The sequence below is a fragment of the Centrocercus urophasianus genome, unplaced genomic scaffold (assembly GCF_019232065.1).
Source record: "Centrocercus urophasianus isolate 14NV4802_14NV808 unplaced genomic scaffold, USGS_Curo_1.0 seq_10, whole genome shotgun sequence".
In the NCBI taxonomy this organism is placed as follows: domain Eukaryota; kingdom Metazoa; phylum Chordata; class Aves; order Galliformes; family Phasianidae; genus Centrocercus; species Centrocercus urophasianus.
This window is the reverse complement of record NW_024884142.1, coordinates 63,729,160-63,754,631: the sequence shown is the minus strand read 5'-3', so window position 1 is coordinate 63,754,631 and position 25,472 is coordinate 63,729,160. Positions and strand designations below refer to the sequence as shown.

At 42.2% G+C, this 25,472-nt stretch overlaps 1 protein-coding gene across 1 annotated transcript; it reads right to left on the bottom strand.

The window, feature by feature from the left end:
* Nucleotides 1–2,930: 2,930 nt before the first annotated feature.
* Nucleotides 2,931–24,394, bottom strand: CUNH1orf198 (chromosome unknown C1orf198 homolog). Its single transcript, XM_042828289.1, has 4 exons — nucleotides 24,047–24,394; nucleotides 15,869–15,919; nucleotides 7,294–7,842; nucleotides 2,931–5,374 (listed from the first exon to the last, which is right to left on the bottom strand). The coding sequence occupies exons 1-4, from the start codon at nucleotides 24,392–24,394 to the stop codon at nucleotides 5,318–5,320; spliced, it is 1,005 nt and encodes a 334-aa protein (XP_042684223.1). The 3' UTR covers nucleotides 2,931–5,317.
* Nucleotides 24,395–25,472: the final 1,078 nt, after the last annotated feature.

Genomic DNA, 25,472 nt, shown 5'->3' with positions numbered 1-25,472 from the left:
AATAATCTGCAATTAGTGGCCACAAGTATTTGCCATCATTCTCTGCTCTGGAGGAATGGAGCTGCTGCCAAGTGAGAGTGGAAGCCAAAGGGTTTGGTACAATGCAGGGGCCAGAGCAGAGTTTCTTAAACATAGTCTTAGAGGCACACAGCACTAGTTTCCTTTTTGGCAGATATCAGTCCTGAAAAATGTGGCAAGGAGAGCAGGATATTCAGTCAGCCCTTTAATAACAAACAGCTGTAATAAAGTCCAGGCTTCCTGCAAGTCCCAGTAAATTTTGCCACCAAGCTAACTGGAGCCAGTGCTCCAGATCCTGTGGCTGGGAAATGTCACAGTGGAGAGAACCCAGTGCGGTGAATTTTCTACTCCCATTTGACCTTTTCTCCTTCTTCTCTCACCTTTCTTTCTTCTCTCATCTCCACGAGGACACTGTGTGTCACTGCAGCTTTTCATAGCAGCTGGCACTTCACAGCAACAAAAGCAGTCCCAATAAAACACTTTGTACCTAGCTGTAAGGGGGGAATCTTCAAAGGCTGCCTTCTCTCTGGCTATTTGATTTCAGAGCATGTACCCAGGAGACAAACAGCCAGCTGGAGGGTCACTGGCACTCTTGCCACTTTTGGTAAGAAGGGAAGCTAAGGCTGAGGGCAGGCCTCTGTGCAAACCTCTGGTTGGTTACTGAAATTGTTGAACCATCCAAAATACACAGAATACTTCCCCTCCCCCCTCTTCCATCTTTTTTTTTTTTTTTTCATTCCTTCATTCTTTTTAGAGACAAGCATTAAAAGAAAATTGCAGTCTGCTATTTTCAGAGCAGCTACATGTTTTTTGATTCATTGGCATCCCAGTGAAACACTGACCTGCCAAGGGCATTTATCCCTGTATCTGTACTCTGAAATGAGGTCCAAGTTTCACAGCCATTAGGCAGCAGAGCCGATAAATGCTGTGATTTAGAGGTTCCCTAATGGAATCTTTTTCCCCAGAAGAAATTCAGAGTAAAATCTGGAGCAAAAGCAATAAGCTTTAAAAACAATGTGCCAGGCTGAAGGTGAGCAGAGACGCAGCTACCAGGCTTTCAGCCAGGCCTGCCTTAGAGAGAGATAATGGGCAGCTGGCCATGCCAGCAGCCTGCTGCCCTGTGAGTGGGTACCTGTACTGTGCTGGACACATGCACTCGTTCAGGCAGGAAAATCAGCTGCTGGTAAGAGGTGGGGGAACTGTGGCCTCTCTTTCCCCTGGAAACTTTGCCTTGAACAGCAGGAAGGAGGACGGGAAGGAGCAATGCCTCTGGGAAGAGGATCCTAGAAGGGCTGAAGGAGAGTGTTGAATTGTGACATTTCCTTCCCTGCTCCACTAAGACAGAATATATCTGATCTCAGATCAGCAGCTCTTGGGAGACGGAGAACTGGACCAAGGCTGCAAGCATATCTTGGGATCATCTCTCACCATGCACTCAGTGACTCCAGAGAGCGCTGTCAGGGCCCCTCAGGTGGTGGAAGGTCAGAGAGAGATGCAGATCCTCACTGTGAACTACTTGGCTGCAGTGTGCATTGAGGTGTAAATCACACGTGTGAAAAGGGACAGTAACAGATTTTCAACAGCAATAAGAATCCTGTTGCAAAGAATCAGGCACACTGTGATTACGTGCTCTGTAAAGGCTTTCACTTGCATTATTAACTCATAAATGTTTGACAGCCAAATTATGGGCTTATCTCAGATAGCCAATAATTACTGCTTGATTCTGCCACATCTGTACCTCACAGTAACAAGAACAAAAGTAGGTCATGGCAAACTTGGGCAGCAAATTCCAGCAGCCTGCCTGTGAATAACGCTTACAAAGTTGGGTTTCGTACCTCACATGACTTGCAAGCTCTCGGGGAATGCTGAAGAGCGAACAGGACTCTGCCTGCTGGGTATCACCACAATGGTGGCCACACAGCCAGTTTCTCATTCCCTCAGCAACCATGGCAGAAGCCACCAGTGACAAACTCGATCTACCACTCTGCTGCCCTTAGGCAGACAGCCAAAGCTTGTTTTCTACGCTGCCTGTATCCGGTTATGAGACCTGCTGACTCTAACTGCCCAGACAGCTCCCAGAAGCTGTGGATTTGCCTTTATGAGAATGGACTTTTAAAAGTTAAGATAAAGCTTAAACAAGACTGAAGAAAACTGTGTGTAAGCCAGATCCTAATTATACTTGGAATACCACCCCCTAATTGGCTGTCGAGGCTTTCCAAACCAAATTCTTCTTCAGATGTCCTTTCAATTGTTGGTAGAAATTCAGCTCAAGGATCAAACAAATCTGAGCTGCTTTTCAAAATACATTTTTAGAAAAGAGCAGATGTGGGTATGCAGAAAAAGAAACATGCTTGTAGCAGTAAGTTTGATTCTCTTGTGCAGCAAGCTTTCAAGTGTTGGACAGAAAGCACAAAGCGAGACTATGCAGTGGCCTCTGCCAGCATCTTCTTGTGACTTGCTTTTAAAACCTGTAGGTAGCCATCCACAGCGAGCATAATTGTGTCAAACTTTGTCACTGCTAGTTCTGGTCATTTGCACTGGTCATTTGCTCTCAGAATCCTCCTGCAATATTGCTCCTGATACCGATGTGTGCGTTACATTTCAAGTCCATTACAGTGAAGTCTTCACAGAAGCCTCAAGTCCTCTCCTGTCCCCACCTTTCAGACAAAGCAACAAAGCACGGAAACTTCCCCAAACAGCCTCACTCTCAGTTTGAAATCCAGCTGCAGTGTGGAGAATTGATTTTTTTTTTTCCCTCTGATCTGAAGAACTCCATTTCTAAATTCTAGACCAGACTGTTCTTCACTGCCTTTCAGGCAAATTCAATATGAACAAAAAACTCAAATGGCACTGATGAAGCAAGGGCGTTAAGGGACAAAGCACAAACTAGTACAAAAGCCTTGAATGTTCTATTTAAAGTGAATTTATTAAAACATTGTTAATATAAAATGTGACCAAGTACATTTTTTTTTGTAAGAATGTTTAATAAAAACATATGAAAGAAAGAAGGAGCATCAACTCTTGTCAAAGCACAGGAAAGAGCTACCAGGATAAGTATAAAGTTCTGCAGCATGTTCTACCAGCTGGTCCCAATGTGTATCAGGGTAGTGTTAGCCAATGGAGGAGACAGACAGCCCAGGTTTTGCTTCAAGAAGTTTCAATGCAGTTAGCAGAGATATGAAATAACACCCCTCAACAGTATGAGAGTTTGCTTTAAGATCTGCCCATTTCTAAGTAAGATTAGAATACACATCTTAACATTGGATTTGAAACTTTTCAGCAGCTAAATGCATAGAAAATTGGAGTCAATGAAAGGAGTAACACCCAGGGTTAGTGTTTGTCAGCTTTGAAAAGGAAGTGTAAGTCAGCACTAATTACACACCTAAATGTTTTTTTGCTGAAGTTGTTCTAAGCTATATTAATGCTTGTAAGATTACGTGTAAGAAATCCTAAAAACAGACAGCTAAGAAAAAGCAAGCTGTAAAGCCTAGGCCAACAGAAACAATTATAGTATTTTGTGAACTGCTGAATGCAGAGACAATATCTGTGAATTAGGGAACGTGTGCATCTCAGGAGAGATATTTAGAAGCCTCTGAATTCTAAACATAAGGCTATGCAATGGCTTATACTCTGTGGCAATCTGCCCCTTTAGCTAAGAAACCTTTTAAGAAAACTCTAGAAAAGCTGGAGGTTTGGGGCTCTGTTTTTCAGAGGGCAGCTCACAGCATTTTCCTTGGTCAGCAAGTAAGTTTTAATGCTCTATCAGCACACAATGCTTGTTTGGAGCAGGCAGTACAGCAATTAGAGGCAAGGACTCCTCCAGTACATTTCAAACGCTTCCTGTAACAGACTTGGAGTAGGCAGAAGAAAACCCTGCAGCAGCCAGTTCTGTGCATGTCGCTGCCTCTGGCATTTAACCAAATGCTAATCCATGAGAAGCCCAGCACTGTCAAGGTCTAGGAGATGGCGACCTTCTTACAGATTTGGCAGGGACCTACAAGAGCCATCAGAGTCCCATGCTTTGCCTTGTACCCCAAACAAACGCTACGGGACTACTGCTGAGGTAAAGGGAAGGTCAGACCTTTGGCATTGGAGCAGACCACCCACTGGTTGTGCGTTGGGGGAATTAAGGCTTCAAGGTGAGGTAAACACAGTGAGAGTCAGTGTGTAAATCATGCTGCATTTCGGAGACAACAGACTCAAATGACAGCTAACCTTGTTCTCTACATTTAAAACACCAAAGATCATTCGAACGCAGAACTGCTGAGGGCCACCTTGAGATGCTACTTTGCATCTTGGGAATAAATGTAACCCAGATGTTGAATGCTGAAGAGAGAAAATACCCACCAGGAGGAAAAAGCACCAAAGTTTGTAAGTCTTTGAGACTGTAAGTTGCTTATAAATACAAAGAAGCCTCATACTGCTAGGACCTCCCATAAACATAGTGGTTTCCTGACACAAAGGTAATTCACACTGCAGCAATTACCAGTGCTGTGCTTCCAGCACCACTGTTAAGAAGAGTTATGCTCTAACAAGGAGGCAGTGAATCGTTAGGCTTGTATTCCCTGAAGACTGTTTCTCCCATTCATAAGGTGTTGTCCTATTTCCCTTCCCCAATTCAAGTCTTTAATCCAAAGATCAGAAACATCAATTCTTTCCTCAGGACATTTCTCTAACACTCTTCTGGTTATTTCAGCAGATTTATAGGGTAGAAGAAGTGCTTCTTTGGATCCATCATTTTGGCAATACCTCTGCCCTCTTCAAAAGAAAAGTATTTTTAAATAAGTAATACAAAAGTTACTTCCAGACTACATGAAATACAGAAATCAACGCACTCTGTATGCCTATTTTTCATACTGCTTTTGCTAGTTATCTGAAGTACAGAATCATTTGGTTTATTTTTTGGAACCACTGCATGTGCTATGCTATTACTTACAGGCCATGCTAGCAAGGTTTCAATTGAAAATAATAACCTGCTCCTGTAGGTTCCACTTCTCAGATGCACAGACACTTCATTTGTTTTCCTTTAACATCTGTTTGGTAACTTCTCCCATCCTCTCAAAACAGTAGCTACTAAAAATTTAACAGATTTTAAAAATAAATCAAAATGAAACCACACATCTAACACTGTTTAAAAACCAAAAATGCATCTGGTATTACAAAAGTTTATACAAAGGCAACATTTAAGAATTTGAAAGTTACTTCTAGAAAAAGACACAAATACTAGTAAATTAACACATGAAGAGAAAGATGTCTCACTCCTTCCCCAGAATTGGTTCGGACTATTTTGATGCACCTTTTACCAGTTGTCTAGAAAATCAAAGCCAGTCTTCAAGATAACATTGCTTGTACTAGTCTGCAAGAGGAAAAAAGAAAAGATGTGACTGTTAATTACGGAATTACAAGCCCAGTACTTGACTGCTTATCTACAAAAGAAACTTTAAACTGTTGTCTGCCAGTATTTCAAGTCCTTCATCTTGCTTAGGATGCCTAAGAATCTACACTAAATAATACCAGACAGGAAGACAAACAAGAACAAAAATGCAACTCCAAGGAAGCAAATAATCCTACCAATCTGCAGGCAAAAGGTAATTTTGTGCCCATGGAAAAAAACTCATAAAGATCAACTTTCAGAGTAGGGTGAGCACTGCAGAGAATGAAAAAAAACAACAGCCAACAACACAGGCATTACTCATCCAAATGGATTGCCTGTTGCAGTGACAGCCAGTTGTTTTTAGAAAAGTATGTGCTTTAGACTCTGTTGACAAGCCATTTTACTTGGCTATCAAGAACATGCTGCTCCTGCAGTACTGCACTGTCAGCTGTGACATATGCAGTGATTTCAGTGTTCAGGAAGACTGTTCAGGAGACACGTGTGTCTCTAAAGTCTCTATTCCTACAGTGTGACTTTTCTTCATTTCCTCTTTCTGCAATCTCTTCCCTGTTCTGGGGAAAGAATCCAGAAAGAGGGAGCGAAGAAAATTCTTTCATGCAACCCTGTCTTCTCACTTTCTGATATGGCAGGTTTGCTTCTGCATGGATAGGAAAACCAGGCTTTTCAAACCACTCCAGTGAGCCAGAAAACATTCCAAGGAATTAATACTGAACAAACCATTATGATGTAGGAAATCATGACAGAGTTTTTATCTAAAATTAAAGAACTACTGCAGTCACAATTTGTAGTAGAAAAGCTCAAGAATAATGTGTTCACTTCAGGAAAAAAAACACACTACAACCTAAACTAAATGTGGCACTCCAAGCACTGATGTGGCTTAAGTAAAGTTCTCTGAAATACTGCCACTCTCTTCACTTTCAAGCATTTACCTCAGCCTGCATCTTTCTGACCTTACATCATCTTGTTTGGAATTTAAACAATCACCAGTGTGAAAACCAATGGTAACAGAAAGCTTTGTGACATGCTTAAGGTGTACAGGAATACATTAGGCTTGAGTGCAGTGCTGCATTTCAAACAGAACTGCATGGCTTTGTTTCAAGAACAGTTCTTCACAGCTTTTAGGCTTTGTGTTTCTTTCTTCTCTTTCCCTCACCATGTCATATCCTGTTGTTCCTTTCCTTTCCTTTTCTTTTCTCACAGATCAGCATCTGCTTTTTAAATAGATCATTGGGCTATTGAGCTGCCTAAGGTTCTTTTTTGTTGTTATTTGTTTTTCTTTAAGAAAAAAAAAAAAAGCCACATTCAGAAGGCTATTCTGGGAACTCATTCCATTTCCATTTTGGACTTTAAGAGAAAATACATTTAAAGCTGTCCAGCTGCCTGGGACAAAACACTGCGACACGGCTGCTGGGCTTAGAACAGCTGAGAAATAAGCTCACCATTCACTGTTATGCTGTGTATACCAAGAAAGAATCCTAGATTTTAATTTTCCTACTATTCAAGTTAAGCTTTTTATAAGAAGCATTCAGCTGTTTCAAGAAAAAAAAAAGTTTTTAAATTTTATATAGTAAGCTCCCTACCCTAAATGTAGGTAGCTTGCTCTCAAGTCAGCCAATGGATGCCATGTCAGTGTTTTAGTTGTTATATTTAAATGATGCCCTTATCCTACGAACTTTACTACATTAAAAAATACTATACTGAAACAAAGAGCAGCAGTTGACACTTTGGTTAAATAGACTTCCCTGAATTTGCAAGATAAAAAGACAACAAGCTTATCTACGTTTTAATACTTCATTTCTAATCTTTCAGAATGACTTTGTCATATTTTAATATGTTACAAGGTTTTTACATTCAAGGAAAATGGATACAGAAGTCTTTACCTGTCCAGCCTTTTGTGGATCTGTAAGTATAGTACCATCAGTATCTTCCTTGTTTGTCCTAGAAGATGCCAGGTCCTGTGGTGGGTCATGAAGAAAGAAATCATCTAGAGAACTAGAAGGGAGTTGAGTGGGTCGAGGTTTCTCCCATTCAAGAGATACAGAAGGTAGACTGGGGGTAACAGACTTCTCAGGTTTAGTTACGCTGGACTTGTCAGCTTTTGCCACCTCCTTTGGAGCAGACTCTTGTCTGTAAAACGAGGGAAGGGGTTTCTCTCCTTTCTCCATGGACTTGATCTGGCTGGGGGTCAAGGACTGGAACTCAGACTTGTCTCCTTCAAACTTGGAGCGTTCTGCATTTATCTTCCAGAAAGAGGACTCCTCATCCTTTCTGGGTGCTATTAACCCATCAGAGCCAGGGGTCTTAGCCTGAGAAGATTTAGGGACTTGGACACCAGGTGCTGCTTTAAGTGGTTGCCTCTGTTCATTTTGTGACTGGGCACCACTCTGTTCTTGTATGGACAGAGATGCAATGCTGAACTCCATCTGACTCTGTTCGGGAATAAAGGAAAGAAAAAAAAAGTATTTCAGAGCCCTTCACAAAGACACGGTAATGAAATTCTCAGCTTGATGCATATAGATAATATTTTTACCAATATCTAGGCAATTCTCATGCAGCAGGTATCACAGAAAAGCCATTCATTTTTTCCATAAATGTCTAAAATAATTATTAACAAAAGTCTGCAATGCAGGCACATGAAAAAGTCCCAGACCTGCTGAAAAGGAGTCAGAGGAAAAACAGATTGATTATATGAATGTGGTTGAAAATATGATTTGAGTTACCATCCAAGTCCCATCCAAGATAGCTTATACAATCATAGAGTCACCAAGGTTGGAAAAGACCTCTGAGATCATTCAGTCCAACCGTCCACCTATCACCAATATTTCCCACTAGACCACATCCCTCAGAACAGCACTAAAACATTAGATGTGGATGCTTTCTGAAAGCTATACGTGTTTTACACAAGAAGATTAAGCAAATGAAAGCACAACATGCTGAAAAGGCAGTCTTCCAGTATAGTCTTCGATACAGTTGGCAATATGTTTTAATTCCATCTACTTCCAAGACAGAGTACTAGATGTAATGAGTATGTGTAAATCAGTAGTTTTGCAATTCTAATGCCACTTTGGAGTAAGAAACAACTCCAGCAGGGCCTGTTCAACACTCACCCCAGAGCTGTGTTTTGGTTTTACTTGCAATTAGGATAGCTGCACTCATTTGTGAGAAGTCACACTGAGTCAATGAAGACCGCAGCTAAGGCATGAAACAGATCCTGCAAAAGCCACCCAAGGGTGAACAGTGCAACGAAACGTTCATTTTGCTTACCACCACTTCAGCACTCTTGGCTGCCAGCTTTATAGTCTTTAGGCCAGTAAAAGTTAAGCCTTAGTTCCTCCTAAGGAACATTCAGGTGTTACTGTATATGGAACGTCATGGAAAAAAAAAACAAACAAAAACCAGTGCATTTTCAGCTACTGCTACACTCTTGTTACAGACTTGACTAGTTTGCAAAAAGCGTACAGGACATTTCAAACAGTAGATTTTGCCATAAGTTGTTGATACATCTGAAGTCCATTACTAATTTGCTAAGTTTTCCCAATTCTACCTCATTTTGGGACCTTCCTGAACCAAACTGCAACAGCATCTGTAGAATTAATGTTAAAAAAAGTCCAAATTGCATGCTGCTTTTAATAGCAGTCTTTGATGTCAAGTTCTGTGCTATTGTACACGTTCAGTTCAAAGGGACTCCAGATTTAGGATTTGCACACCTCGTATTTCACATTCAGTATTTCTCATCAAAATGCAAATGTTAACACAGCCTCTGATTATTTAAAATCCAGATTTGTTTTGGCTTACGTGACCAATTTGTTTTGGACTGGCCAGCAGCTGGCTACACATAATTGATTCATGAATCAACATCTGTACTTTCTAAGGAATTGTATAATATTAGGTATATTTCTGAAATTATAAGCAGGGAAGCATTAGATTACGTGTTTCCATTAAGAATATGCTGTGTCACCAGATAATGAAGGATATTAAACACACTGCTTTATTTTTATTTTAAACCCAATTTTCCACTTGATGAATTTTGTGTAAACACAACGGTGTTGAGGATTATTCAGTGACTGCTGTTTTCTGTACTAATTTATAGGATTTGTTACCCTAAGCTCACTTGACAATACTATTGAATAGAGATTTACCATCCTGAAGTTAAGATGCTTTAAGACTTCAAAAATGACAAAATCCCACCTTAAAAAATCCTCAAGCCACAATATAAAGTGAACATGCATTTCCCTAATATCCAAAGGGAAAAAGATAATCTTGCTTTGTTTTTATTGCACCTTGGAAAACTTAATTCCTGCATGAGAAGGTACTTGAACCAGGGCTATTTCCTATCCTTCTGCAGTCTCCTTTCTTCTCAGCCTGCTCCAGAGCTTACACTAGAGATGACACTGGTAAAAGGCCATTGCAGGAGCACTTTCAGTAAAATGATCCTTTCCTACCTCAGTTCAAACGAGAAAGAGGGTCAGTGCCCAGAGCAGAGAGAGGCCATCCCAGCCCTGTTTCCTCTAGATAGATGCTGGAAACAAAATCTGGCCAAAACATTGACAGAAGAGAAGCTGGAGAAAATTAGAAAGAAGAAAGAAGATGACTTCACATTTCCGTAGCACCAAGACACACAAAATAATGTCAGGTTTCCTTAAAAATTCTTATGTTGTGGACCAAAAGCCACTTCCTGTGGTCACATTTCATTTTCTTTCAGAAAGGCCCAAATGTCAACCTAGAGCTCTGGTTTGGAAGGAGCAGGCTCCTGCTGGTGCTGGGAAGAGCGTGACCTACAGAACTTCAGACACTTTTAACCTTTCCAACCCAGAGAGGACACAGTCTTTGTCCTTTTACAATGGAGAACATGGGGCAGTGAAAGGAGTTGCACACATTTTTGTATTTTCATAGGGCTGTGAATGAAGCAGTCCTGATGCCCAAATGATCCTGGGGAATAATGTACCAAAACAAGACTACAATTTGAGTAGCTGAAGCGTTGAGATTAAAATCTAACAAAAACTAGAATCGTGATTTGAGAAGGAAAAACACCAGCTCCTCAGTTTGGATGCAACTCTTTAAAGTTTGCTCTCAATTCTTGGAGATTTTCACCTTTTAAGTGGTGAAGAAAGTTTCTGAATATTGATTAAATCAGCTCACTCTATAGATGCCCTGTCTAATTTAAGCTTAATCTAGTTTATCTAGCTTTGAAATACATAAGAGCTAAGCTCACCTTTCTTGGTCAGTCTCTAAAATTCCAGTCAGTGCACTGCTGAGGGTGACCACACCTTTCAACTTTACAAGGAAAACCCACCCAATGTTTAGGTTTGCATATGTGCATCAAGATATGCTCTGGAGATGAAGCAGATCATAACGTGATGCTTCATATGGAAAAATCTGATTGAAAACACTTCTTCAAGAGTTCCTCTTTGTCTTTACAACAAGAAGAGACCACACCAATACATTCTGAAAGCACGGAGCTTGGGCATTCTCTAAGAACAGCCCCAAATGGTCAGAAGTACAATTCTGCTTCTCAGGAATTTCTGTGGACAAGTTGCAAGCCTATTTTTCTTGAAGCACTTCTTGCTTCTATTTGACTTTAAAGGTTATTTAAGGTGTCTGAAGCTCTGAGAAATGTTGCTGAGGAAAGAAAGTGATTAATATGTGATATCTTCACATATTCTGATCTTCTATCAAAAGTCACAAAAGTGGAATATAACACTAAAAGAAACAAAAAATCACAAACCAGAGCAGCAGATAAATTCATATGGAGACAGAGAAGGGCCACGTGAGAAGTCCTCAATGTAGAAAGCTAAAATGCAATTTCTCTGTTATCAAATTCCTTTGCGAGGGTTAGAGCAAAGGATGCCTACATCTTGGACCACTTTTCTGCCCAACAGATAAAAGAGAAAAAATAGGCAAAACTGAAGTTTTTAGGAAGCTATGTCTCCCTCTTTTTTTAAAAAGGCCATATTAGGATATTTATCGCTTTGATCCATTCAATTTATTTAGACCTTACAGGCAGAGATAGCCTACCAAATCATACTCCTATCTGTAGGTGCTCACGGGAAACAATGTATTCTATAAGACAGGCACCACACACTTTAAGGGCCTAATGATTAATGGAATCGGGTTTGAAGTCATAAATCTATCTTGAAAACAAATGACCACAAAAACTCAGGAACTATTTTTTTTAAGCATCTTATTCACTCATCAGGAATGTGTAGTATTTTACTCAACAGACACGCAAACACAGCCAAAACAAATTGTTTTGCTTGGCAGCCTGAAAAATCTAAACTGTTGAGACAAAGACTGCAGAAACACTGTCAAAAGCAACTTGTTTAAAGCAAAGCTTGATATATATATGCAGAGATAAGAAAGCCAAGTTGAGAAGGATTTAGAAAATGACTTTGGTTTGCTGAACGGACAGAATCAGAATAAACATGGGCACAAACTTGTTGCCATTTTTTCCTTTGTTTCCTGTGGGCGTTTTCAGGATCTTTTCAGGACCCTTTCAGAAAGAAATCCTTAGGTCAGCAGAGACCAATCACAATGATAAAAATAGAGCATACAAAAACAGTCTATGTGATTTTAGCGCATACCAAAAGATAACATGAAAGAGGCACAGCGCGTAGCTTCAGAGGAAATTTCATTATCTACTATTTGGTGATATGAACGGTAGTCTGGCTCTGGCCACAAGTTTGTCTCCTCTACTGCTGAGTCTGAGCAAACTCACTGTATCAGTGTTTGGCACGTGCCTGGTTTTACGCTCAAAAGCAGCTGTCCAAAGATTGATGCAGGTAACTGAATCCTTAGCCAACAACACCAGGCCATCAGATTAAAACAAATCTTGAACTCAGCTCCTGTTATCACAGTTTATTTCTTTTGCTCAAGAACTAATATTCAGCAGTAGTCTTACGGCACTGATTTTTAAATCTCTGTAATCTAGACTGAAAAGGGGAAGAAAAAAGCCAAAATCTCAGGCATCCCTCTTCCTTCCTTCCAATGAAGTATTGCCACTTATGCCAAATCAATAATTATAAGATGAAAAAACAGTTCTAATATCAGGCTATAATGGAAGGAGGGGAAAAAAAATCCTTTCCTGATACTTTTTTTTTTCTTTTAAAGAAAAAAAAAACCCAACACATAGGAGTTGCACAAATCAGGATATTGAAGATTGTCTTTTAGTTTTAGCCCTTCCATACAGGAAACAGTTTGCATATTATGTTTGTTTTGTTTTTTTTATAAGTAGTGTAAAAAGTAGCACAGAGGAGAGCTGAAGGAGGAATAAGTGAACCCCTACAGAAAGGACTCTCTAAAGCTGCCTTCACAGCTATTCCAGCTGTAGTAAGACCAACAGATTTTTTTGATGTGCGAGTGTTTGTTTTAAATATCTGGAATTAAAGTTATTTTAGTTAGCAGCATGATTTAGAAATAGGTTCCAATTTGTCCCCATGCTGCTCTGTGCATTCAATGAGTTAACCAAGGTGGCAGGCAAATTATATATTCTGCTCACTATTACATTCATTAGAAACAAAACAAAATTTTATTTCCAAAACCAGGCATGATTCCTGTTTTCCATTTATATCTTGAAATCCGTGCTGTTTCACTCATTTTTTACATCAAACAGACCAAGAAACCTCAAAGGCTAAACTCAGCCAAAATGTCAGCTTTCATCACACTTAAACCTTTAGCCATAAATAGAATGCCCTAAATTCACAAACCTGGCTTTGGCCCCACTTAAAAAAAAGAGTAACCCACATTTCCTGTGTTATTCATAAGGGCTCCACCCATGAACCAAATCACTCCATCCAAGTCAGCCTCTCATTCTAAAATGTCACTTTATTTGCAGTGCCATGAGAACGTGTTCCTTCTCCAGTAATTATCCTTCTGAGAAGTGCTATGGTTTTCCACTAAAAACATTAGATCATTCAAATGATGCCTAACTGCTAGCTCAAACATTTACATCGTGTTCCTGCTTTGTTTGCAGCTTCAATGGTGGAAACATTCATGGGAATATTTGGCATGTTATGAGCAACTTAACCCTTATCTCATACTTGTGTTTAAAATGAGAACACAGAAAATTTACTTCTGACAGAAGGGAAGTTATCAAATCCTTCTACTACATTCTGTTCAAAATGAAAGCAATTTATTACAGTATTTTAATGGTAAGTGTAACAGCCATGAAATCAGGGGATTCATTCCATTAGCTACTGTAAGAAAAATGTGTCCATGCCTAATCAGCTGGAAGCAATATTGTCACCACTGCAACACTTCCAACTTGCAGAAAACACAACCCTGCCATTTCTCTGCTGTTCCCTCCACCTCCTCAGTTGTCCAAAAACGGTGTCCTACAAACAACTACTGATTTTGCTATTTCGTATTTTTTTCTTACAGTGTTAAAATAGAAGAAAAAGCCTATTGGCTTTACTGATTTAAATCTCTACTTCCTCCTTCTCTGCAGAGGTCGGTTGTCACATTTTTCTTCTACAGGTATGCCAAAACATTGACAGAAGAGAAGCTGGAGAACAAAAATTTGTATGTATTCATACAAAGCTACAGAAGAATGAAGGTACTCTGTTGCAACAGCACTGATATGTAAAAAAAAAAAAAAAACAACACCAAAACAACACAAAAGGAAACAAAAAACTCTTCATGAACAGAAGGTAAGGGAAAAAAAAAGGTACAGAAAGAATAGCCCCCCGTGAGGGAGAGCTAATGAAACGGAAAGAGCCTGACAGCCTAAAATAAGAGTGGGAACAGATGTGGCACACAAGACACCAAACATGCTTTACAACATTGCAACCTTATTAAATGGCCCATTCAGGTTTCTTCACTGTTTCCCCAGGCTGGACTGATTGGGCAAGGGTATTTTCTATTCAGCCAGTTACTCATGGAGAAATTGCATTCCAACATTTTCTTGTTGAAGTACTGGTTAGGGAAGAGATCAAAGAGTAAGCATGAAGCAAGACATCGGCCTTTAGAACTAGACGACTCAGCAGCTGAAGGGCTGGGCTGGAAGGCTGACACAAAATGATGAGGCACTGGGAAGAAAACAAAAGGAAGAACCCACACAAAACAACCAACCCGCATGCCATGAAGTGGGACAAAATGGATTCCCTAGAGTTTTGCTCAAGGAAAAATGTCATTCAGCTTTTCATCCTGCAGCTGAAGCACAGCTAGGAAGGAGGGGGAATCAGAAGCACAGTTTGATTAGCTGAAACAAATTCCTAATGCAACTTCCCCTGTTTCACTTTTCTTCAGCAGTCACAGGAGTGTTTTCATATCATCCTGCAATTCTCCACACATTGCAGAAAAGCATGAACCTGGACCACTGAAGACCTTTATTCTGAGACACCAGAGGGACAGCACAAAGTGTCTTAAGCAGCAAAGGAAAAGCCATAACTTGGGTTAAAAAAAAATACTTCATTAGCCATGCAAGCACTTAAAAGACAACTGCCCATTAAAGAGGAAACCCATCTGACTGCAGATCATCACGGATCACTGGTCAGCGTATTATAGGCAGCACCATCTCCAGGAAGTTAAAATATTCAGAAGTTATAAAATTTTACCGAGACAGAGCTTCAAAATATGATGACAGCTGACATGGTCCTAAGACTGAGTTTTCGGGTTTGTATCAAAAAATAATGGGAGAGACAACATAACTGTCCCCAGTATACAATTTATTTCACCTTACGGTCAACGAGTATCAGCTCCATCCAAGTGCACTCATACTACAAGCCTTTCTAGTATTATCCTAAAAGTCAGTGGCTTCTTTCTCCAAGGGCCCTGAAAGGAGGGCATGACTGAGCTAGCTGGTTCCTGCTGCCAAAAATCCTCCTGAACACCATAGCTTGTAACAGAGTTTTAAGGTAAGAGAAGATCCACAATGCTTTCTGCTGAACTGCAGCACTGTATGCTGCAGGGATCCAGGAGCCACATCAAGTTATAGGTTAATCTACATCTGCTGAGCACAGATGGGCTGCTAGTTAGAGGCAGTGACCTTGAGCAAGGAAGGCTGACAACAACTATAGGGTTAGGTCAACTGGATTAATTTAGTATCCACTGGCATTTCCAGATAATTACTCTGCATTAGGCTAAGATTATATCCATAAGCTCATGCATGATATCTACATAGTTCAAGGGCAAAAAAAAAAAAGAAAAAGTGGGTGAAAAGCAGCTTTCTCTGGCAGATAAATCCAGAAACAAAAAGTCTGAAATATGATTAAATGAGCATGCTCGTCATACAGCCGCACTTGAAGTACGAGTGTTGGTTCACATAGCACACTTGGTGTTTCTGTTGATGTAAACCAAACTATACCAGCTCTGTTTCATTTGCAGTATGGTCACTGTACACAGCTCTCATAGAACAAAGGCAACACTGCCTATCAAATGTCAAAATATAATAGAAAAGCAGAAGGAACAGCAGCATCAAATGACAAACCAACATTTTAAGTAAAAGTGACTCATATTTACCTTCGTTTCCCAGGAGAACGGAGCTGAGTGCTCATCTTGCCAAGTTATATCCTGAAATAAAATTCAAGAATGATTAAAAATCAGAAGGGCAACTTTACCTGCTTAGAGTATCATTCAGATAACATTATGTTGCACTGCTGGAAGTATAACCACTATCAAAAAAGTAGCTAAAAAGCAAGAGCTCTACTTCCACATATAACTGATTACATATTAAGACTGACTGAAAGCAAGTTCTTTGAGGGAAGGATTACCAAATAGTATTCCTACTTAACCTATAAGGTATATAAAGATTTAACTTGGCCTAAACTTTTTGAAATTGCTCTACAAATTGCTTTAAAATCTCCAGTTTTCTACTGCACACATTGCTTGGTAGCTGGTAGCAACACACAAGAATATAACCAGAGGAGCTGGGGCCTTAGGGAAATAAAGTTCCATTTCTTCCGCCCCACAGGCTGAAGAGCATGTGTGCAACCAGGCAGCAAAAAGGCTGCATATCCATCAGCACAAGCCACAGCTGGATCCAGCCCCAACAAGACTCAGCACTATGCACTCTGAGGATGATCAGCCTGAAATAAGTATTTGGTGCTGTTTATGCAAGACTAAACTCCCAATCTGAATCCAAGCAGTACCATTCTGGGAATGCGGTGTGTAGTAGGCGCTGCAACAGCGTTGCAAGGTTTCACAACTATCAGAGGCTCTGGTCATATGTCATGCAGAAAGAATGGTTCACAATATGTCAACTGCTGTGCACGGTCGTGTTCTGAGTGAACTCGCTCAGTTTTTAACTAGTTTTATATAGTTTTAAATAGTTTTCAACTATTACTACATTTCACCTTCATGACTAGCGGAAGGCCAGTATCAATAATGGAAAAAAAAAAAAAAAGAAAATAATCTCAATGAGAAATTTAGGTAATCTCTTCATGCACAGCTTGGCCTCCAGAATACAATCCACACTGAGAAAGAAGGGGTGACAAATAAATAAATCAATTCCGTTGTTCATGTCTCTTTACAACCTGTAATAAAATCACTGCACTTCTAGTTCTTAATTTTACCTTGGATGCTCTTATTTTTACATTTTACCAACTCGTGCTGGTAAAGGTAATGAGTTGCACCCTTTATACCAAGTATAATGTTGCTTTGCCACCACAGTAACTCAGAGGAAGAACAGGAGTAGGAATGACTGGTGGATGGATGCATGGATGGATGGATGGATGGATGGGTAAAGGCCCGGAGAAACTATGCATTGAATCACAGAATCACACAATCACAGAATTGTAGGGGTTGGAAGGGACCTCCAGAGATCATCAAGTCCAACCCCCCCGCCAAAGCAGGTTCCCTACAGCAGGTTGCACAGGTAGGCATCCAGGCAGGTCTTGAACATCTCCAGAGAAGGAGACTCCACCACCTCCCTGGGCGGCCTGTTCCAGTGCTCCGTCACCTCACTGTAAAGAAGTTCTTGCGCACATTTGTGCAGAACTTCCTATGCTGCAGTTTCCAGCCGTTTCCCCTTGTCCTGTCATTGAGAAAGAGATGACAGGACAATACCTGAAGTGCTTGCATCACACTTTCGCTTCTAAAGTAATAACAGAACTGAAATATGATTTAAGCTAACTACTGCATAGGAATCCCCCATCTTACATGACTGCCCTTTTTTTCATATTTTTGATCTTTGTCTTTATGGAAATGCATTTCTCAAAGACATCTGACAGCATTCTCTTGCTCTGCCATCTCTAATTTCACTCTAGTGAAATTCTATTGGCCAAAGGCTATGAAAATTACAATTAGAAATGTCTGTCCAACTCCTTAACATGAAAACATGTCAGTCTCCAACTGGTTCTCACCTGTGAAATGTACGGTTTCTAGAAGTGTTTGAGATATATGAAAGTTATCCCACATTCTCTACGGGGATATAAGAGCAAGATTCACCTGACTAATTCTTCACTGGCTAAGACCTAAGTATCTAAGGTGAGGATGGATGAAAATAGTTTTGGATGGATGAAAATACTTTTGAAAATTAAACAACCTAAGGGGTTCCTTTACCTGAAAGGAAAAGCCTGGGCTCTACTGGAGCACATATTCTGGCCAAAGGTAGCTTAGCACAGGAAGTTATTGCTAAGAACACAAATGTAATACTAGAACCTCTTGTTCTGGGAAATGGATACTTCTATTTATTAACATTTAAGGGAAACAGAGTAAAAGTCTGTTATTACTATCTGTTTTGACTTCTATCAGTATTTGAACTGTGAGGTGCTGCTGACCACACTGGAATGCCATACGAAGCATGAGATGGGATGCCTTGAAGCTGGTGAGCTGTCAGATTATTTCAAAAGCGTTTTCAGACTGCACCTTTTCACTTGAAAATGACAGCGTTGGAACCCCATTTCTGAAGGAAGCACGACAGGTATCACAGTCCAGGAGCCAACAGAGGTTGGAAAGCGCCCTCTGTGAGCCCAGGCACTGCATTAAGTCACACAGTGTAGGCAGGACTAGAGTTCTGTCTGCACAGGGTCTGCACAAACTAGTACTGGATGTCAGCCATAGCACTAAAAGACAGAAGCGAAGTCCAGCAAACTCCCACGTGGTGCCAGAGAGCCTTAAAGCTCCAGGCATGTAAGCAGAGTTGTCAGTGGATTTTACCTTAGGAGTTTAAGGGAAGCTCTTGCTGATTTAAGTGACTTCTTGTCAGAAGGTTCCAGCTAACTCATTTGCTACGGCAGCTGAGACAGTCCCACATAGCCCAGAAGGATTACTTGCTGGAGCACTGGGCATAAAAAACTTAATACAAGATCCCAACCATAAGACAGGTTACAGGTCAGCCATCTGTACAGGTGATTTAAATAAACTATTAACTATCTGACATCTCCAGTGGAAAATAGCAAAAGAAAAACTTGCACTGGTAGCACACAGGGCACAGAAAGTTAAGCTATTCCTTGTAAAGGACTATCATACATTAACAGAACATGCAAAACAGCTATGAACCACTTTAGAAGTTGGCAGCAAGCCATAATCACATTCGCTCTGGATGCAAGAAAGTTCGTAACTCTCCTGTATCTGGGACTAGTATAGACAACGTCAGGAGGAAACACACCCTTCAGCCCAGCAAAGATACTGCTGCTGCTAGTAAGGCCTGCTGATAAAAGGCTGCCTGAGGAATGACTGGAAAATAGCACAGGGAAGACTGAGTGAAGGTCTGAGGTTGCCATACACCAAGGCAGATCATTCCCTACAGAATGGAGCCCATCAGGTTTCCATTTCATAGAATTTGTTGCTTTCAACTGCCATTGAACTTGCTGGCATAGAATGTCAATCTCCAGCTTAGATAGACAAAAAGCTCCCAAAACAAGTTAACAGCATTTTGATATTGGTTGTTAAAAAGTTCTTATTGGAGAAACGATCTAAGACTTCATTGGGTAATTGCAGAAGATGGAAATAGTACACATCTGCTTGAATCATAGAATCTTTGGAGTTGAAAAGGACCTTTAAAGGCCATCTATTCCAACACCCCTGCAATGAACAGGGACATGCACAACTAGATTGTATTGCCCAGGGCCTGATTCAGCCTTGGAAAGTCTCCAGGGATAAGAGATCCACCAAATCTCTGGGCAACCTATTCCAATGCCTCATCACCCTCACTGTAAAATACTTTTTCCTTATATTCAACTAATTCTACCATCTTTAAGCTTGAAGCCATTTCCTCTTGTTCTATCACAACAGATCCTGATACAGAGTTTGTCATCTTCTTTCCTGGAGGAGTTCCCTGCAAGAAAAGGAGGAGATTTTTCATCTTTTTTCTTTTTCTCCTCAGGCTGCTCATCCCCACACACTTCAGAGCCAGTACATCTGAAGAACCACATTCAAGAGGTCTTCCACTGGATCTAGCAATCTAACATATGATTCAAAGACAGAGAGTTCCAAGGAATTGACATCTGCAGTTAGTTGAAGAGTACTTGAAGGTAGGATAAAACAGACAGTTACCAAGTTCTGTCCATTGTCATAGAAGGGAATTCTGTGGCTTTTACTTCTTGGTTCTCAGAGGGACATGGAGAGGACCAAGGGAGCAGCAGGAGAATAACACAGTTCAACTGTTTTCTGCCTGATGTGCTTGACTCATGTTTGTCACCAACAAAACCTGAGAAAAGAACTTTGTTTTCCCTAAAATATACAAGTTCTTGCACGTTTGAAGAAAACAGAAGGAAAACCATAAAAAGTTTAAAGATTCACAAAAGTAAATGATGAGTGAAACTTAAAATAGAAAACAGCTTTGAGGCTATTTATTATCAACACAGATTAGAAGAGATCCATATCTGATAAGCTTTTGTTTTCACCACACAACAAAGCATTCTTCCAGAAAGAAGTCAAATAAACTTTTGTTCAACAACCTATTTATAAGAAAGTGAGTCTCATAAAACATATTACATATGTTTTAAAAAAAAAAAAAAAAAAGGTGTTGGAGAGAGCGACACAAAAATCCAGTCCTACACTTCACTTCAAGAACCAGCTAGAGAATATATTAATCATAGAATCATAAAATCCTTAGATTCTATTAAAAAGAATCACAAACTATGCCTGCTACACGTAGGCAGCTTGTTGCCAAACAGCATCAGAATTTCAAAAAGGAAGCCACTGGGAGAAAGGTGCCAGCCTATCTGACAGAAGCATTGCTCAGAGCAGCTGACAGCCACTGTGCCATTGCAAAACTACCAACAAATGGGTTTCTGTGCTGGCAGATGCATTTCAGAAGCACTGTCAGAACAGGACTTGCTGGTTATTGTGGTTTAGCTGCGCTCCAAACCACACTGCTTTTCTTATTTTTTAAAAGCACAAATCTATAACAGGCCTGACATTAGAGCTATTGATATATTAAATATTTGCTGCTTCAAAGCATTTTTAAGCAGGAGACAAAAGAGTCGATTCTTTGGCTTGGCAACAAAGTTCTTAATGCAAAGCAAAATAAACACTGTGTCCACCCTCAGGTAGCTTCCCTATCAAAAGATGATGGATGAAAGTAAAAAATTCCCCTACATGTCTTTCCTCCACATAAACTGTTTTAACATTTTCTAAATCACATTGTACTTCATTCAATGAAAATTCTCATTATTGTGATTGCCTGTCAAATACTCGATATCTCAAAAAAAACCCCAATTCTCTCAGCCTTTTTTCACAGGAGAGGTGCTCCAGCTCTCTGAGCATTTTCAGGGCCTCTGGACTTCTCCAAAAGTTCTATATCTTTCCTATGCTGGGTGCCCCAAACCTGGACACAGTATTCCAGCTGGGGGCACACAAGGGCAGAGCAGAGTATTCCTGCTGGCCCCCTTTCTTGTAATGCAGCCCAGGATACTGTTGACCTTTCAGGCTGCAAGAGCACACTGCTGACTTATGTTTGGCTTTTTGTCCACTAGGACCAAGTCTTTCTCTGCAGGACTGCTCTATGAGTTCTTCCCCCTGTCTGTACTCCTACCTGGAGCATTGTTAAGAAACACAAAACTCTTCTTGAAGGTTGCAGAGTCCAAAAGCCCTTGGCTAATGGCACTCAGGTGACTCGAGACATTTGCCAGGAGTCACACGTGGTGCTGCAACACTCTGGCACTATGATATGACCAGATCGTGGCTGCAGCATGCTGTGGTCCTATTACTGCACATCTATTTTCTGTCACAGTCTTCCCACCCAGGTAACATTCTGAAAAATGTTTTGAGAAGTGCTTATGCTTTGAGAACTTCCCAGTCCTGCACAAAAAGTTCAGCAAATCAGTTTGGCATTAGAAGATACATGGGAAAAAAGTGGGAGGAGAAAGAGAGAACCACCTGTCCAGAGATGAAAGACTACTAAATATAAGCTCTGTACCAGCTTATCAAAACAGCCACACACACTGAAGTGAAAGGAAGTGGGGAGGGCTCTGGATGGGTGAACCAGTATGTTCAGCATTCACCCTTATTCTGCCTTCTCCCCGGTCCTCCACAGAACATGAAGAGAAAGACACGAACTTTCTGTGCTTAAGTAAGCACAGGTAGATGGCTACATATTTCAGTGTCAGCTAACATGGAAGCTGTGCTATGCTTCTCTAGCTGCAAATGTGATGCTTAAGTAGCTGGTATCAACAAGAACACTGTCAGGACAGCACACTCACGCTGTAAGGGCTGCAATATCAATTAGAGATTTGGGGGTATGTGAGCTTATGTAGGCTGTTCTCAGCAATAACGCCAGGTAACTGCGCTAAGTGGAGCAGCTACATCTTACATAGGCAGCAGCGGTACAGCTCAAAAAGCTGCCGGTTCTGAAGGTAGCACGGTAGCAAAGCTCTGTACGTAAAGCATTTGCAAGCCTGGAAAGTTGAACCGAAATGGCAAGAGTGGCTGCAGTGGCTCTGTAATGGCAGGACGAGGAGGGAGAGATTAGTGAGCCAGGGCAGATGTCCAAGAATCAGGCTGAATGCCAGAGAGGGAGCAGAGGGAGAGGAAGCTATCAGATGAGGTGCCAGGAAAAGCTCCAAGGCTCAACAGTGCAGTTAAAAGAATTAAAATGGAAATGCAGAGTGCCAAAACAAGTGGAACCTCTTTTCTACAAAAAGCATTTTACATTACTTCAGCTTGAAAGTCAAGGAGAAAGTCAGCTGAGGCATATGCTTCCAAAATTAAAGTTTGTATTTTGATGGACCATGCTTTTGTTGGTCAGTGGCTGCACAACAGCTAAGAACAACATTGTTTATATTACAGCTGCATTTTGGGGGAGAAGGAAAAAGACAACGGTGTGCAAAAGTTTCAGGTGGATGCTCTAGCTGTAATTCGGATGAACAGAAAATATTATTTCCATATGGTGCAGCACAACCACCTACGACATGCCTTCTTCCCTTCTGGATCCACATAATTCAAAGCAGAAAGCCCAGCAGAGCTGTCTGAGACCAGGAACGCTGAACACACTGTTTCCACAGTCATTCACCTAAATCCTTTCAAAAATAACTTCAAGTTTAGGTTTCAAGGACTGCTCATACAATAAGATTTCTGTCTGTGTCTTTACACTCCTTTTTACCAGTAGTGACTGCCTTTTACCAGAAAACACACAGAACTCCTGGTATCACTGACTATATAGAACCTTTCTGCCACAGGAAGCAAAGCACAGCCTTCTGCCACAAAGCCAAGCAGGTACAAATCCCACTGCAGGGATTCTGCCGAGCCAGCTTCAAGAAGCACTGCTCAATTTAAACTAGATTGATGGCTAGAAGCACAGAAGCAGATTGTTTTGTTCTGCTGGTAGTCACGTAAGTTAATTAACAACGGGTCGCTTTAAGAAATTAAATTAAGAGAATGAAAGATATTGGCTCTGAAATCACGCTTAAAAAAAAAAAACAACAAAAACCCATCACACAAAACAAGCACACTAAGCAAAATGAAACAAAGGAAATCTCACACATGGAAAGAGGGAGTCAGGAGCACTGTCAGATCTCCTCACTCACAGGAGCTCTGGCAATGGGATGATTCCACGCAGGCACCCTCGCACTTATGTTCTCCTGGAACGACTGCCGCCCTTCTCCACTAGACAAGGAACCCTCAGAAGCTCTAACATCTATATATTTTTTGTTATCTACTCCTTCCACACCCTTGTTATTCTTGGCAGGTAACATGGGAAAGACAGCGCTTATTTATTTATTTACTTTAAGGCGTCAAAAATACCAACAGCTGGAATGTCTTCAATGTTTTATTTTTAGCAGAGCCTGAAATTAGGAGCAGAAAGGAAGAGGTTTAACTCGGGGTAAACATTCCGTGCCGCCGCCTTCAGCTCTGGAGAACTTCTGGGAGAGCTGACAGCGGCCTCTCACTGAGCCTCTGCTTTAGGAAACCCACACCGGGATCCCTCCTGCTTCTCCCAGGCACGCCTCAGTACGCTGCCTTTCCTGTTTCTACGGTTTCACCGAAAGCAGTGCAACATCCCGCCCTCCCGCAGACGCTCTCCATCCATCACCGGGGCAACCCCCGGTCGTCAGGAACCACAGGGTTCCTCCGCGCAGCCGAGACACGCTACCGAGCCCCGTTTGCCGACCAGCAGGACCCACCGCCCGCTCGTCCCCGCCGCTCGCCCTCCCCTCCCGCAGGCCCCGGCCATGGCGGACCCCCTCAGGGAACCAACGTGCCGCGCCCACTCAGCGCGGTCGGACGCCGCGCGCGGGGTGCGGCTCCGCTCGGTACCTCGTCGCCGAAGCGCACCACCTTCTGGCCCGTGTTGAGGCGCAGGCTGGGGTAGGAGGCGGGCGCCGCGGGCGGGCGGGCGGTGCCGCGGTGCGCGGCGTAGCGGGCCTGGACGTGCGGTTCCACCAGGCACTTGTCGATGATCTCGTCCTGCTGGCGGGGCGGCAGCCGCTCCCACTCGGGCCCGTAGCGCTCGCGGATCCGCTCCTTCTCCGCCATGATCTTCCGCGCCATGGGGCTGAGCGAGGAGAAGTAGCTGAACCGCTTGCGCTCCCGCTCATCCAGCGGCCGGTTGCCGTTCATCACCGCGGTGCGGGAGGCGGCAATCGCCGCCGCCATCGAGGCCATGGCCGCCCCGCCGGCGCCGGCCCCGCGCGCACCGAACCGGCCGCGCTGTACGGCGGAGCGGGATCCGCCTCCGCCTCCTCCTCCTCCTCCCGTCCCTTCCCCGCTCCGCTGCTGCAGACGCCGCCTCTCCTCGCTCTCTATAAGCGCGGCCGCCGCCCCCTCCCCGCCTCCCGCACGCCCAGCGCCCGCGGCAGCCCCTCCCGGCGCCCGGCGCCCTCCTCGCTGCCCCTCGTGGCCGCTCCCTGCCGGGCTCCTCCCGGCCGGCCGAGGGGCGACCTGCGGGCGCTCCTTCCCTGCGCTCGGAGCTGCACTCTTCCCCTCGCAGCTGTACTTGTTACCCCGGGCAGCTCCTCGTGGAGGGGAGGAAGGAAGCCAGGAATTGTCACTTGCCATCCGAGTTCCCGCACCCCGCCGGCCTCTTCCTTAACATTAAGAATGGTTTCTGACAACTACAGCTCCTGAGTTTGTAAGTCAGAACAAGAGTGCAGTGCAAAACCGGCATGTTGAAAACGTTCATTACCCAACTGCCGCGATCTCCTGAAAGCTGTTGCCAGCTCTACGATGAACTTGCAGCATGAGCGCGGTTCTCTGCAACCTTAGTTCTTTTCTCTGAATCTGTTTTTCCTAGTACTGTAATTACAGACAGATCTTGCGTTGCATTTGCCTGCGGCTAAATTGGTTTTATCTTTCATCCTTACCAGTTGCACCAAGCCCTTTCATGATTTTCACACTATATTCTGAAATCTCACAAATATTAGGAGATCAATTGGTTTTAATTACTTAGTCTATTTTTTCCCTTTGCACTTTCTCTAGTATGAATAGATAAACGGCTGGGCCTACAGCCTACACTTAAGAGCTCAAATGAAATGGCTGGACCAGTTGCCTGATGACACAGAAGGGGATGGAAAACGATAATTACATTTCTCCACATCTCTAGTTCTTAGGAGGTAATTACAGCTCTCCCAGTCACCACATACCAGTCCAGTTATATAATCCTGCTCTGTTTGTTAAACTTGTTCGAGAGCATTGTTTGACTCGAGCTCACTTTCTTAGTCACACATAGTGCCCAGAGAACCAC